The 16,009-nt window shown below is 49.7% G+C and overlaps 1 protein-coding gene across 6 annotated transcripts in view; it reads right to left on the bottom strand.

The window, feature by feature from the left end:
- Positions 1-16,009, bottom strand: part of ITSN1 (intersectin 1) — a 232,559-nt gene that overhangs the window by 19,663 nt on the left and 196,887 nt on the right. For all 6 annotated transcript variants that reach the window (XM_066370290.1, XM_066370286.1, XM_066370291.1 and 3 more), the window contains 4 exons: positions 13,521-13,642; positions 11,784-11,890; positions 6,738-6,921; positions 4,797-4,895 (listed from right to left, as the gene is read on the bottom strand). In XM_066370290.1, coding sequence (XP_066226387.1) covers positions 4,797-4,895; positions 6,738-6,921; positions 11,784-11,890; positions 13,521-13,642 — 512 coding nt within the window. The remainder of the gene's footprint in view (positions 1-4,796; positions 4,896-6,737; positions 6,922-11,783; positions 11,891-13,520; positions 13,643-16,009) is intronic.

Genomic DNA, 16,009 nt, shown 5'->3' on the forward strand with positions numbered 1-16,009 from the left:
CAGCATAAAACATGACAGTCATTCCTTGTTGGCAGGGTCGCCAAGGGGTGTGAGGAGGGCAGGGGCAACTGCATGGCAATAATGCACCCACATGGCCCTCTCCTCATGGGACAGCTCTTTCCTCTGTGCACAATGGCAGGTGTCTGTGCGCTGCTGCATGTGAATGCAAACGGGTATTTTCCTGCATAGGCCATTCCAAGCCCGCGATTATGACTGCCAGTTCTGGAACTAGACCCCCTGGGTGGAAATCCTGCTCTCTCCTTGACCAGCCATGACATGGGCTAGTCACATACATGTTCTGAGCCTGTTTCTTAATGAAAAGTGGGACTACTAGTAGCACCCCTTGATGAAGCTGTTTGGAAGACTAAGAAACTTGATGTAAGTCAAGCACTTTGCAAAGTACCTGGGTTTAGGAGGTGCTCAATAAATGAGAGCGATTACCTTCCAAATCTCAAAGGACTCTGAGGGCACTAAGCACGGTCATTATGGAGAAAGACCCTAAGAACAAGGAAAGGCCCTGAGCCCCCGTAAGAAAGTACCAGGAGCATGCTGAGAGTAGACCTTCCCAGATCTGTCCACATCTAAACACCTTGTTTTGTTGTGTTTCACAGGTGCTGTGAGTTTTACAAATGGCAGGTCTGTGGGAATCTGGGTCTTGGCACCACTTTTCCAAGAGACTCAAATGATAGTTAGCATTCTTTAGCAATGAAGTCCTTTTTAAAGGCAAGCACATTGTTTTTTTAGACATAATGCTGTTACATAACAAACAACAGTATCGCGTAAACATAAATTTTGCACGCACTGGGAAACCAGAAATTTCTTGCAACTCACAGTACTGTGGCATCCACTTTGCTGCGGGGGTGTGGGGCCAAACCCGCAGTATCTCCAAGGTGCACCTGGACGAAGATCTCAAATGGGCCTAACCTGACTAGCATGTCATCTCAAAGACTTACTTATTGTAAAGTCCTAAGAAGGCACCCATACTGAGGAAAACGCACACTAGGATCCCCTTGAGAAATCCTGACGCCCGGCTCTAGCCTGGGGGCCCACCTGGCTGGATGGCATGAACTCATTCATTTTCTTCTGATTCAAAATAAAAATAGGCTTATTGATTTTTCTAATTGTAAAAGTAACACTGTGTAATGTACAATCTTCAGAAAGTCATGAAGAACCTAAATATCACCCCTAATCTCCCCACCTGGAGACCCCTTTGTTTGAAGATTTGTTAACATCCTCTGCTTACAGACATCTGAACATGATTTTTAAAAAGCAACAATTGGATCCAACTACCATATTGCACCATCCCATTTTGTACACTGTTTTTTCCCCTCTTAGCAGCATACCATTTGCTGCCCGTCATTTTTAAGGGTTCCATGACAAGTCCTTGAAAGAGTGAACTACAGTGCATCGACACACAGCCCTTCCCATGAAACTTCCGGTTCTTTCCAATGTTTCAATATTTCTCTGGCTATTTCTTTGTGAAGACTTCCTAGAAGTGGAAGTGCTGCGCCACAAAGGCTGTGGGTTGGTCAACACAGCGCTCTCCCCAGGCTAAAGCAGTCACCTCCCCCGGCGTCCTCACTACACTGAGGACCCACCTACAATCTTCCCAATAAAGACCACTTGAAAGCCCCAAAAAAGGCATTTTCTTGTTTTGTCATGTATTTTTTTTTTTTGTTACCAGTGAATTGGCACTTTTTGTAAATAGTGCAGAAATGACAAAGCTAACACTTACAGACGGTTTAGTATGAGCTACTTTATATATATTAACTCAGTTAATTCCCACAATTCTATATGTTAGATGCTATTAGTGTCCCTATTTTACAGATAAGGAATCTGAGCCCCAGAGAGATTTATAATTTGCCCAAGGGTATATGGCAGTGATACCAAGATTCAAAACAGACAATTAGCTCCTGACTATGTGTTCTTCACTGATAATGGACATCGCCTCTCGGAAACGTCTAGTTGTATAGTTTACCTATTTTTCTATTAGGATATTTGTCTTTTTCTTTTTGAGTTGTAAAAGTGTGATAGATAGATAGATAGATAGATAGATAGATAGATAGATAGATAGATAGATAGATGATAGATTTATGCGTATATCAGTACATACTTACATACTGTTAAAAATATATTTACCCAGTTTATACCTGTCATCTGTTGTTCACAATTTTTTGTTACATTTTGTCACACAGAAGTTTTTAAGAAGACTGTTTGTGCAAATAATGTTTTGACACGCTGTTGACATGCAGGGTTCAAGCAATACAGAAGTGCAAAGAGCAAACGTGGACGCTCCTCTTTGCGGCCTGCCCAGAGGAACCACGCCCACAGACCAGGGGCAGCCCCCTCCTCCTTCTAGGTGCTCCCCCTGCATTTAATAGTCACACACAGAGCTGGTCAGCTGTTTTGCAAAATGGACCATCTGGCAGGGTTGCTTAAGGAGGACTGTTGTTTTCTTTAACCTACTAGCATTTTCTGCAGCCCTTTCCATGCTAACACACAGAAGTCCGTCTGTCTTTTGAAATATTTCCATAGGCCAGATCTACCACAATTTGTTTAACTATGCTCCTTAATGAACAGCTGAGTTGTTTCCAGGATAAAAGATTCTTTTCTAAATTGCTATGATCCTAACTCCTTAAAGGTCCTGTCTTTGATACTTTCTAAGAATTTCTCCACCTCAGTATTATGAAAAAAATATTTAATCTTGGTATTTTTATAGTTTTCCAGTTGTATCTTAGAACTGGCCACTTTTTAAAATTCTCTCTTAGCTCTGCTTGTTTTCAGTTTATAATCTTGGGATCTCTGAAGAACAGCAATTATGTTACTGCAATAATGGTAATTTGTTTTTCCTTTTCAATATTTATGCCTCTCATTCTTGTCTTGTTTTTGTTTTTCCCATTGGCTAGATCTAGAACAACTATTTTAAAAGCTTGTTTCCACTTTCTATCTGTGATTAAATATTGGGGTAAATAAGATTTGAGCTAGCCTCATCGGTAGTGGCACAGCGGATAACATCAACCTGGGACACTGAAGTCTCAGGTTTGAAGCTCCAAGGTCACCAGCTTGAGCACAGGCTCATTAGGCTTGAGCGTGGGGTCACCTGCTTGAGCATGGTATCATAGACATGACCCCATGGTCACTGGCTTGAGCCCAACGGTCACTGGCTTGAAGCACAATGTCACTGATTTGAGCCCAAGGTAGCTGGCTTGAGCAAGGGGGTCACTGGCTTGGTTGGAGCCACCCAGTCAAGGCACGTATGAGAAAGCAAATCAGTGAACAACTAAAGTGCCACAAATATGAGTCGATGCTTTCTCATCTCTCTCTCTCACTAAAAAAAATAAAAATAAAAAAATAATAAAAGTGTTGAGCTATTTCAACAGTAATTGTTGAGGTGAAAGAAAGGAAACAGTCAGGTTAATAGCTTCTTTCAAAACGTATCCTTTAACTGAGCCAACATGGCTGTAGGGTGGTCTGTGGGGTGGGGCTGGCATTGGGCTGAGGAGACTACTCCATAGAGAGAGATTTGTTAAATGTAAGGGGACTCAGAAAATCAGCAACTATATTGAGGATAATGAGAGCCAGGCCTCATAAAGCAGGAATCATGAATACATAGACAGAGAGAAGCCTGGAATAGATTCTGTAGTGTTAGATTAGAGCAGGCAGCATTAGTGTAAACTCACGGGTTTTAATATACATTATTATACACAGAGATTGATCTTGAAATAAATATGTATGAGTACATTTACATACAGTATATGTAAATATATGTATTTGAATATATATATACACATATATGTATTTCTTGATTGTGCCAATGGGAGACCCAAAAGGCAACAGCCCCAGCAGGAGGGAGCTCACCAGTCCAGGCCTGGGTTGCAAATTCCCCACGGAGAGGAACCAGATGGAAAACCTTTTCCTGGGAGCTGTCCCCCATGTGGTTACCTAATCCCAGCCTCAGAGGATGTCTGTCTTCTCACTTATTTATCAGATGGAGACTCTGAAACCTTAATTTTATTTTTTTCTCTTGGTATTGGCCTCTTTTTCTTTTTCTTTTTTCTTTTTTAGAGAAAGATAGAGACAGACAGGAAAGGAGAGAGAGGGAAGAGAGAGTGAGAAGCATCAACTTGTAGTTGCATCCCTTTAGTTGTTCATTGATTGCTTCCCATACGTGTCTTGATGATTGAGGGGGTCTCCAGCTGAACCAGTGACCCCTTGCTCAAGCCAGCAACCTTAGGCTCAAGCCAGCCACCATAGGACCATATCTATGATCCTGTGCTCAAGCCAGCGACTCTGCGTTCAAGCTGGTGACCTCGGGGTTTTGAACCTAGGACCTCAGCATTCCAGGTCAACTCTCTATCCACTGCACCACCATTAGTCAGGCAGTATTGGCTTCTTGACATGACAGGAAAACCACAACCATCTAATCTCAATAGAGCATCTCACAGTGGTTTTCTGAAAATGGGCAGCAGGAATTATATCCCTGTATTCTTCTGGGAGAATCAAGATATAAGAGCACTGTGCCCACCTTAGGGAAAGACTCAAGGTCTGAGCTTACTTCCCAGTTTACAAGGTAGGAGTCACCTGGCCGCACAGCTGAAGGTTGCATATTATTAGCTCTCTTCATAATAAACAGCTTTCTTTCTGGGTTATCATGCAGCTGTCCCCACACCCTGCTGGTATACGATCTCCACACAACGGTAGCCAGGTGTGCTGGCTGGGGGGTCTCGCCCGTGACCCTGGCTCCAGGAAATACTGAGAAAGCATTCCTGTACTCAAAGAGGAAAGAGGGTACTTACATTTTTAATGATCAGAGGGTATCTTGTTACCCGCTGCATGGGCTTCAGGATGAAACTAGACAATGGCATCCCCTTACATCGAGGGTCCATTGCCAACCTCTGAAACAAGAGAGTTCTTTGAGTGTGCTTGAGAAATCTGCAAAATCCAGTTGGCAACATCGACACTGATAGTATTCAGGATGCCCCACCCTCACAGCGTCTCATTCATCTGGACGGCCGCTAGGAGCCTGGAGTTAGATAGGTCTACCGGTTACCCTGGTCCAGGATGGGGCACCCAGATGTGATAGATGATAGAGAGATAGATGTATCTCCAGGTTCCTTCTGTAGGACATATGGTTCCTGATTTAGAGATCAGGTTAGAGAATATTTCTCCTGCATATCTGCAAAAGCTTCATAATGTTCCCAGAAACAAAGAAAATCTCAAGGCCACAGGGTCGGAATTAAAAATTCCCCTTCGGTCCCAGAGATGCTGGATGGGCTGAAGGTCAGCAACTGGTTCAGCTGGAGCTTGCACATGCCCATGGGAGCCCTCAGCAGGGCAGGGGCCTTGGTGCTCAGAACCCCAAGTTTCAGGGCCTGAGGGCTCTTCCACCCAGGACTGCCTGCCTGCTTCTTCCACCACTTTTTCCCATTCTTTCAATTCATCTGGAGGACAAGAGTCCTTCTATCCCCAAGATGTGACCCTATCTACAGGTCACTGAATCATATGGAGACTTGGCTCTCAAAGGCTCTGGTTTTATGCCATGACCTGGGCCCTTGGCCCTGGGAACTGGCAGCACCTGAACCTGCCCCAGCTGTGGACGTCATAGTTCAGGAACACTCGCGGCTAGCGGAGGGTTGCCAACCTCCTGCAGAGAGGAGGCGGGGAGAGCCCATGAGGAGAGAGGGGAGGCGAGAGGGACAACGAACCCTTTCCTTGGACTGGTGTCAACATTTCCCTGAAGTCAAGGGCATCAGTGATGAGCTCATCCAGCCTGACCCCGGGAGGACCTGCCCCTTGGCTAAGACCCCAGGTGGCCCACCGTGCCAAGCAGTCCAGCATCCACTCTCCGGTCTGCATCCCCCCAGACTGACTTCTCAGCAACATTTCTCACTCTGAATGATGTCAGAGTGCCCCAAATGGCAGCTGGGAAGACTGAGCAAATGTGTGTGATTCTGTGGCCAAGAAGAAACCTCAGGGAGGACTCCACAGACACCCTCACTGCAGAGGCAGGAATGGCCCACCCCAAAGGCATCATATGAAAGGACAAGCCTGTCCTCGTCATTGTTATTCTGCTGTCTATTCATCAAAATGTACCTGTTTAACTGAAGTTATTTTATTCTCTTGGGGTTTTTTTCCCTCTGAGAGAGGTTGAATGTATGGGATGACATGCCCAACAGGGACCCACCTGGGTGCAGGCCAGTCCCAAGGCAGCAGACCCAGGGCCTGGGCCTCCAGCAGCACCACCCCAACATCCCCTTCATGGATGCATGGGTCTCCAGAGCCCTGTCAGCCCCTGAGACAGAGTTCCTGGCATGTCACACTCACCCCCATGGACTACCTGGAGCTTGAGTCCCTCAGGAAGAACCAATCTGGAAAGGAACAAAGGGCCCATTGGGACTGTTGGCCATTCCCTCTGCAGGTGAAGGGAAGAGACCAGAATGGGAAACCTGAGACCCGACAGCCCTCCTGGGCCTGATAACCGAGATGGAAAATTTAAACCTGTATCCAAACAACACCGGGAACACCTAGACAAAAGCTCAAAGCACCCAGGGGCAGGGCTGGCCCTCCTCTCCAAGCCTCCCCACCCCACCCTCTTTCCTGCCTACTGGTGCCACCCCTGCTGTCCAGCCAAAACCTTGGTCCCTGGGGACATGTAGAGATTTGAATTAGCCCCTGACACACTAGCTGCCTGAGGACAGCCACTCGGGGGCAGGGTCTTGCTCAGCCTGGCTTCTTACCTTGACGAAGTCCTTGAAGTCTGGGGCCTCGTCCGTCTTCTGCTGGATGAGGGCGGCCCCGTTGAGCTGGCAGCTGCAAAAGCGGATATAGGGCTGCATGTGCGGGAGCTGGGCCGTCAGGATGTCCCCAATCATCTTCACCGGCATCTTCTCCCCGGACATCTTCTTGCGAACCCTCAGCGCTCTGCGCAGAAACATAAGTGAGACCCCCGCCTTCGCGCAGCAGGATTTCTGGGTGGGACAGAAACGGGATGTATGTGAGGGGCACTAAACAGTCTACATGGCAGGCAGGAACAGAAAAGGAAATGAGTCTAGCGCTACAGAAGGGTGTCATTGGAGCATTTTTCCCTGGCATGATGGCTGCTTGCTGGCTCTTAGGCATCAATCAATTTTTCTTACGGAGAAATAAGGAATCTTTTCTTCAGTTACTCAGATCGGGCCCCTGTGTCAACGTGTCACTTTGCACATCATCTCTGGTGAAAGACCCAGCTGGTGTGGCCCCCACGCTGAGACTGTTTCCGGCCCAGTGCCGCCCAAGGGAACATACTGTTGCCAGGGGACACGGAGGCTCATTTTCAGACTAAACAAAATGTAACTAAGATGGTAAATCCAGCTGCCACAGAAAAATAATCCTATTACATCCACCAAAGCCAAGTACAAATGACTGTCTGAACCATCTAAACAAATTCACTGCTTCCTCGCTATAGATGATTCAGAGTTAACCTGATGAAGAGGAGTTTGGAAGAAGAGAGAAGCCTGTGAATGCAGTAACAGCCGATGGACACAAACAATTTATACCCTGGAAGCCAAGAAGGGACTGCAGGGACAGGAAGGTGTCTGTTCTGGGGTCCAGCGGCAGCCTGAGTGCCCAGGGCTGTGATAGCCAGGATTGTGCGTCCCACCCTTCCAACTCTAACATGTGACCCCCAACATTAGCCTCTGGAAAAGGGCCCTGAGCGTCTACACAGCAAGGACAGCAGTGCATGAGGAGGGCGGAGCCACAGCAGATGAGCCCATGCACACGTTCTGCCTGCCCTACTGATCATGGATGGATGGATGGATGGATGGATGGACAGATGGATGGACGGAACAGAATACTGTGCTATATGATTTTAACTTAAGGATGGGAAGATGTCACTATGAATTTCTTTAGCTGCCTTTATGGCCCTGGGTAGGGCTATACAATTCCATGGAGACTCAATAATATTAGTATTAGGCTTTAAAAACCAGATTTTTCTCTCTCTTACATTTTTAGTTAAAGAAAAAGAAAAAAAAAGTCCTTGGACTAAGCAAGCGAGCCAAGGAGAGAAACTTTAAGGACAAAGAGTTTTACGATCTGAACAACTAACAAATGCCCTTGTGAGACGAGGTCAGCACTGGCCTCCTGGACAGTGAGGAGGAGCAGCTTGGTACCCTCAGGATGGCTGACAGCCACTGCCCTCTGGAGGATTGGGGTGGAATACCACCCTCCTGGGGGGATGAGAGGCCTGAATAACCATGTTACAAACTTGCTATGGGTGAGAACAGGAAGAAATCCCATTATCCCATTATTTCCCTCTGAGGAGCAAAACATTGTCTCTGCAAAGGAACAGAAGTGCTTCGCCCAACTCCATTTATTTATTTATTTATTTATTTATTTATTTATTTATTTATTTTACAGAGATAAAGAGAGAGTCAGAGAGAGGGATAGATTGGGACAGAGAAACAGAAACAGAGAGAGATGAGAAGCATCAATCATCAGTTTTTCGTTGCGACACCTTAGTTGTTCATTGATTGCTTTCTCACATGTGCCTTGACCAGGAGGCTACAGCAGACCTAGCAACCCCTTGATCGAGCCAGCAACCTTGGGTGAAGCTAGTGAGCCTTGCTCAAACCAGATGAGCCCGCACTCAAGCTGGCGACCTCAGGGTCTCGAACTTGGGTCCTCCTCATCCCAGTCCAATGCTCTATCCACTGTGCCACCACCTGGTCAGGCCCCCAACCCTTTTTAAATGAAGGGAGACAAGAAAAAGGGAAAAGAAGAAAGGTCACAAACAGATTGTCAGAATTCAGCTGGCCCTCCAGTGGCCAGGCACCTGTTGGCTTCACTGTGGGTCCCCTTCTGGGATGATCTACTGTGCAGGTGAGACTTAGGAGGACTGGGCCTTGAATGGGCTTGGTCAGAGGGTGTCACTGAGCCCAGGGGTCACTTGACTCGGTTCCTGCAGTCACAGCTCCACCCTCTGGTGAGCAGATTTATAATCTCATATAGAAGTTCAGAGATTCGAGGTCCTAAACTGCGGTCATCAACCAGCTACCGAACATTTGTTTCACAGAGCACTCAGTGCCGTGTTCCTAACCCTGTAGTCTGCAGACCGAGTGCATGGTAAAGACAGCCAGCATTGATTAGTACGTCCTGTGTGTCAAACACTCTTTTATTGAATACATACATTATTACTTCTTATCCCTGTTGACTGTTGGGGAAACCAAGGCATGCAGAAATGAAATGACTTGACCAAAGTCGCCCAGCTAATAGGTGACAGAGGCAGCCTTTGTACCTAGGTGATCTGACTCTGGGGCCTTAAGTTCATAAGCCCTGTGCACGGGACAGTAGGCCCCTGCCCCACTGCTCCAGGCCCCTGCCCTGTCTCCCCAGAAGCAGCTCCATCCTGCCCTGCCCCCCCAGGGCAGCTCCGCCCTGCGGCCCAGACTTCGCTCTACCCCACCCCCAGCTGGCACTGCCTCCCTGCCCCCTTGCCCTACCCTCTCTCTTTCCTCGTTACCACCCCAGAGTTCCCGTTTCCTCTTTTCTCCTCATCCTGTCTTTACTCCTCCAAGATTTTTTCATTTTTCTGCTTAAAAGTATGTCTAGTCTTCTTATGTTAAAAAGAAGATAAGTCAAATACTTTAAGGAAAACACGTTTCTTGAGAAGATCTTTCATTTCTTTTGTTTTTTCAAGAGAGGAAGCTGGAAGAACTCTTGATAAAGACTTTTTTTTTTTTACATTTGTAGCACAGCTTTATTTAGATTACCTTCATTTTAAATGCTGAATGTGGCCATTGACTATTAGGTAGCCAGATCTAACTCATCATTGGGGTAGAATTTGGGGATCTTTTTTTTTTTTTTTTTTTTTTTTCATTTTTCTGAAGCTGGAAACAGGGAGAGACAGTCAGACAGACTCCTGCATGCGCCTGACCGGGATCCACCCGGCACGCCCACCAGGGGCGACGCTCTGCCCACCAGGGGGCGATGCTCTGCCCCTCCGGGGCGTCGCCATGTTGCGACCAGAGCCACTCTAGCGCCTGAGGCAGAGGCCACAGAGCCATCCCCAGCGCCCGGGCCATCTTTGCTCCAATGGAGCCTTGGCTGCGGGAGGAGAAGAGAGAGACAGAGAGGAAAGCGCGGCAGAGGGGTGGAGAAGCAAATGGGCGCTTCTCCTGTGTGCCCTGGCCGGGAATCGAGCCCGGGTCCTCCGCACGCTAGGCTGACGCTCTACCACTGAGCCAACCGGTCAGGGCCTCTTGATAAAGACATTTTAAAACAACTAGTCTCCAACACTTTAGGTTCAATAATTGTAGGTTCAGGGGCTCACTGACCCCTTTGCCCCCAGGTGACAAGGCAGCTCTCTCCAAGGCGCAGTGGGTGCTCAACTCCTGCCATCAGCATCCCCAGGGCCCAAGCCCAGCACTTACTATCACCAGGCGTCCTAACAAGAACCCTGTGTGGCAGGTATGACTCTCGTGCCCTTGTTACCAATGAGGACACTGAGTCCAGGAACGTGAGTGACTTGCTCACAGACACACAGCCGGCCGGCAGCAGGCTGTGAGCCCTTCTCCCCCAGACCTCTGCCCAGAGCTTCAACTGCCGCCTCAGGGAGGATCGTCAAAATACTTTCTTAAAGACTCTGGGGGTCACCTTTGCTCATCTGTCTACTAGAGTGCAATTTTCAACCTTTTTCATATCATGGCAGACATACACTAATTACTAAAATTCTGAGGCAGGTAAAAAAATTTATTTTTTGGCTGATCAGACAAAAAAAAAGTATGAATTTGATTCATTCACACTGGCTGGCTACTGTTGCATTGGCTGTTGTCATTTTTTTATTTGTCCATCTAAGGGAAAAGAGGTTGGTGCCCCTGACGAGACAGTAAGGTAGGAATGTTTTAACAATTCTGCGGCACGCGAGTGGAACCTGCTGCTCTAGAACAAAGAGCAGGCGTGTGTATTTGCTCACACCCAGCTCTCTGGGCCTCTCTCTCCACCCTCATCCACTCCCAAACACACTGGAGGGCGTGGGGGCCTCCACTTGTAAGAACAACGCAGGGACCACATTAAGGAAAAGCTGCTTCTGACTCTGTGACCGTATAGATTAGGGATGGACCCAGTTCCTGGGGACTGCACATCACCCTCCGGCCACAGAGAGGGGGCCCTCTTCCCCCCTGGCCCGTCACCCTGGACTTGCTCTGCGTTCTAGCAAGCACTGCCACAAGGGCCTGGAAGGGAACTTTGTGATGATGAAACCCAATCTTCTCATTGTACAGGTGGGGAACTGAGGCTCAAAGAGGCAGGATAATGAGCTGGGCTTCACCCGTAGATCCCCTGACCCCTGGCTCTGAGAACCAAACCAGGAATAACGTGCCTGAGCTCGGGCCAGCGGCTGGGGGGGGGGCGGGAAGGTGGAGGGGTACGGGGGGAGTTGTCCTGGGGAAATGTGGACATGGCCAACTTCCACTCATGGGAGCAAGAGTGTCTCCCTGGGAAGCAGGTCAGAGGGAAGGCATGTGGGGCTGTTCCGGGCTGGGGATGGAGCCAGCCAGTGACCGGGGCCAGGGTTGGTCTAAGCTCTGGAAATTCTAGAACCACAGCAAAAGCGGAACCCGGAGGCCACGAAAACCTGGGGGTGTGTTTTGGAAAGCATCAGAGCCTAAAGAGCAATGGCGTGTGTGAGTGGGGATAAGCAGGAAGGCAGGAGGAACCCTGGGAACATGCACGGCGGGGATGGGGACAGCTACACCGCGCAGGCTGGTGGCAGGAGGCAGGCATGGCTGGGTTAGCGGAGGGCTTACTTCAGCAGCTTGATGTTACACATAAGCAGCTCCTTCCAGTTAACAAAGATCATAGCACCCTCCTTCTCTGTCAGCAGCTCAGACTCCAGCAGGGGTTTCTGAAAGATCTACAGGTGCAGAAAATGAAGCCGTTCAGAAAGCACACGGTTAGCTCACAACTCAAACACACGCTCACACACAGCTCACAGATCCGCCCTGGGCAGGCATCTGTGGCGCGGGCTCTGCTGGGAGGCCCAGGGGCAGACCCTTCATCTTCCTGCCTGGAGGTGAGGTGGTCCCCATCAGGTCTGCATTGTTTTGCAAGCGAGTCCACTAAAGTGTGGAGAGCTGACCTTCACTGCACCAGACAAAGCCCCCTGTGTCTTCCCTGCCTGCTGTGAGGACATGGGCACAGGGGCAAGGTGGGGGACTTACAGATGCATGTGGCTGTGAGCGTCACCATCTGTACCCTGAGCATTCTGAGAGGAGTGGCCCCCAACGCCAGGTCTCCAACAAGTAGCCTCGGTGACAGACTGCACTGATGTGGCCTCAGCCCAGGCTGGGCCTGGGACAGAGCCAGGACATGCAGGGTGCCGGCTGCTCTCCTGGGCCCCAGGACATAAACGGGCCGACCCAGGCTCTGCATGGTTGGGTGACTTGCAGTGAATCACGGATCTCAGCTGACCCCACGTAGTGAGCCCTGCCTACCAACAGGCCACCATCCGCCACTGGAGACCGGCCACTCTCCTGAAGGTTCTCTGGGGAGGAGGACGGCCTGTCTTTAAGTGAGCTTGGCTGCACTAAGATTGTTCCCTGGGAGGCCTGTCCCTCATGAGTCCTTAAGCCAGTGTTGAGCCTGCCGTATTCCAGGCCACTGCCCAAAGGTGCCATACCTAAGGGGGTGACACGTACATCCTAGACTGTAGGTTTAGTGACAGTCAAGTCTCTTGAGAAAGGGGCATCATTTTTTAATCTGCATCAATGCTTTCTTTCTGTTCATGGTGGCCTTGTGGGCCAGCAACCCATCCTGCATCCTGTACTCATTCAACACTGGGGCACCAAGTCACGTCTCTCCTGGTCGTTAGACTATCAGAAGAGATGGTTTCCCACCTGTTCGGGGGTAGGGGCCGGGGGTGGAGGGCAAGAGTTTCTAAACTATTTTAGTATTTTTCAGATTGCAGAGCTACCCTGACATCCAGTTCCACAAACTCTGTGTCCTAACATGCACCTTCCCAGGTGCATGGACAACAGGCTTCCTGAGCAGCAGGGGTTCCCCATCTTTCAGGACAGAGTGGCCAAGGCTGGCCCTTCAAGGGCTACGGGGAGGGGAGAGAAAGTGAGGACTCACCTGGGGCAGGGGTGCACGGGGACTGGGAGGGGGGAACAGAGTTTTCTTGGGGATGAGATGCAGCCATGGAAATTACTGGAGACAGTTGCCAGGAGGCTGCCTTTCCCAGGTCCCAGTCCTGAGGGCCAGGGGCAGATGACTTAACTCCTAGCTCTCGCATGTCTCTCCCCATGCGTGCGACTCCACACAGACCCATTTGTGCCTTGGCATGAGTGAGCATGGTCCCTCTGTGGGTAAGACTCGGAGTTGGCCACAGGTAAGGATTTAGCCACTTCCTCTTGGGTAAGACCCTCCTGTGTGGTTCACCATCCAGATGCTCCCCAAACGTCTGAAAGCTTCCCAGGCTCGGAATCAGGACCCAGGCCTCCATGGCAGAGGCCCCTCCCACCTCTACCCACAGCCGCCGTTACCTCAGTGACCAGCTGCAGGTCATTCACATAATTCTCCTCCGTGACAATGAGCTCGTGGATATAGCCTTGTCGCTTTCGTTCAGTTGGGGTCAACATATCCAAGAGATGAAGGTCTGAGCACCCTGGAAAATACAACCATAGGGACAGTTTAGTTCAAATAGGGAGGAGCCCAGACTGCCTCACAGGGAGGCTCCCCCCAGGCCTCATGGATGCTGTGCTCTCACTCTCCGGCAGTGCTGTGGTTGACCTTCATCCCCCCCTACTCCCCAAAATATCTTCAAGTCTTAACCCTTGGTACGTGTGAAAGTGACTTTATTTGGAAATAGGGTCCCTGCAGATGTCATCAAATTAAGATGAAGTCATACTCAGTGTGGGCCCCAATCCAATGTGACATGTGTCTTTCTAAGAAGACGAGACAGAGACAGATGGAAAGAATGCCATGTGACAACGAAGATAGAGATGGGTGTGACGCACCTGCAAGCCAAGGGTCGCCAGGGACGGCCAGCAGCCAGCAGAGCTAAGAAAGGCACGCAACAAATTCTTCTCCAGGGCCTTCAGGGTACGTGACCCTGCCAACACCTGGAGTTTGGACTTCTCACATCCAGAACTGTGAGAGATTCCATTTCTGTTGTTTCAAACCACCTACTCTGTGGTCCTTTGTCACAGCAGCTCTGGTGGGCTGATCCAGGTGGCTCAACGCTGTCCTATCACAACCACGGACATCGCGCTGAGAGAGAGGAGTCCCTAACAGTCGGCCAACACCGCCTGAGGGCTCACACGGGTCAGGCCTGGTACAAGGAGCTTTACGTGGACAGTTGTGTTTCATGTTCACACAGAGACTACAATTATCTCTGATTTGCAGGTGAGACAATGGCAGCTTAGGGAGCTTGATTCACGCAAGGTCTCTCAGCTGGGTGGTGGTGAAGCCAAGAGCCAATCCCTGGGACACACTGACTCTAGACACTGGGGTCTACCCTAGAACTCTGGAGTTGGGTACAAGCTATAGGCAGGGATAAGGTTATGCTGTGCTGAGGCCCCCAATGGGCCTGGGGGCCACCCAGTGCTGGGTGAACTCCCCCTGCACCAGGCTGCTGCCCCCAACCTGTGGAAGCTGGGCAGTGAGCCAGCAAGAAGAGAGGGAGACTCCTCCAGCTGCAAATGGCGAGGCTAAAAACTACTGCTGTGGCCAAAGATGCCCAAGGCAATGGCTCCACAACCTGGGATGGGGTGAGGTGGTGCCTGTCCCTGCCTGTGCTCACTTAGCTGGTTATTGGAGGTTTGGATTATTGGCAGAAGCTGCCCTGTGGTACACGCACTGGACTGTGGAGGGGAGGCTCGGTTCTCAGGAGATCTTCTTCCAGGCCAGTGGTCAACCCTTCCCTTTTATCAGGGCTTCTTTTAATCCCAGAAATCAGAGCAGTGTAATAAACTAGGAGGTGTCCTGCATGGTCGTAGGAACTAGAACGCCGAGTCCCACTCGCTGTTCTCATCCCTTCTCCCCACAAGGGGGCACAAGGGAGCACCGTGTGCTCACCCTTGCTGCCGGGACCAGGGCTCTCAAAGCAGGTGATCCAGCAGTAGGAGCAGTAGCAGCAGCAGCAGCGTCACCTGGGAACGTGTTAGAGATGCAGAATCTCTAGAGCCTAATGAACAGACTGCCTGGAGTTGGGCCCTGAAATCAGGAATGTAACAAGTTCTCCAGGTGATTATTCTAGGAATACCGAAGTGATAGAAGTCTCCTCCTGGACCATCAGGGATTCCTCTGAGTCTCCACCTCCCCCAGGGGAGCTATCTGGTTTCACCATGGGTCTGTTCCGCAGGCTGGAAGTTTCTGCAAATAGAATGATCCCTCTAGGACGAATGATGTCATAAAATTCCTGGCAAACGCTTCTACGCTAGAGGTTAACTCTGCGCTAGGGTGCTTCCAGCCTGTGGGGCATCCCTTCCCCTGGCCAAATGTCCTTTCTGGAACACTGTAGCTTCACATCCCGAGATGGGATAATCCCAGCATAGGCAGAGGGGTGCAGGGGAAGCAGCAAGGATGAGCCACTGTTCTGTGGATACCTCCCATACCCATCCACCCAAGATCTCACCCTAAGTCACCTCTGTCACCCCACAGCCACAACCAAAGCATGGATCTGGGACGCGGGCCCTTTGCTTAGCCGCCAGCTTGGCCTAGCTGCTTGTCCTGCCTCGGGGCATTGGCTGCACTTTATTAAAACAATTGCATCAGTGATGAAGTCTCAGGGAGTTATAACTGCTCACTCATTCCATTTAGCCAGCCTCTGCTGAACTGCGTAAGCACCGGCTTCTGGGAAACTGAGCCAAGTCACCAACTTCTTTGGCTTTCATTAGGAAAACCACCCAGAAAATGCTCTTGGGTTGGGGAGGAACATGTCTCATGCCTGCTATTCTTACCAAAATTTCCTGTTAGTGAGTCAGCAGGCCCGGAACTAGGGTTGTTTCTTGCTAACGGGCAGAAAGCAGCC

The sequence above is a fragment of the Saccopteryx leptura genome, chromosome 2, assembly GCF_036850995.1.
Source record: "Saccopteryx leptura isolate mSacLep1 chromosome 2, mSacLep1_pri_phased_curated, whole genome shotgun sequence".
NCBI lineage: Eukaryota > Metazoa > Chordata > Mammalia > Chiroptera > Emballonuridae > Saccopteryx > Saccopteryx leptura.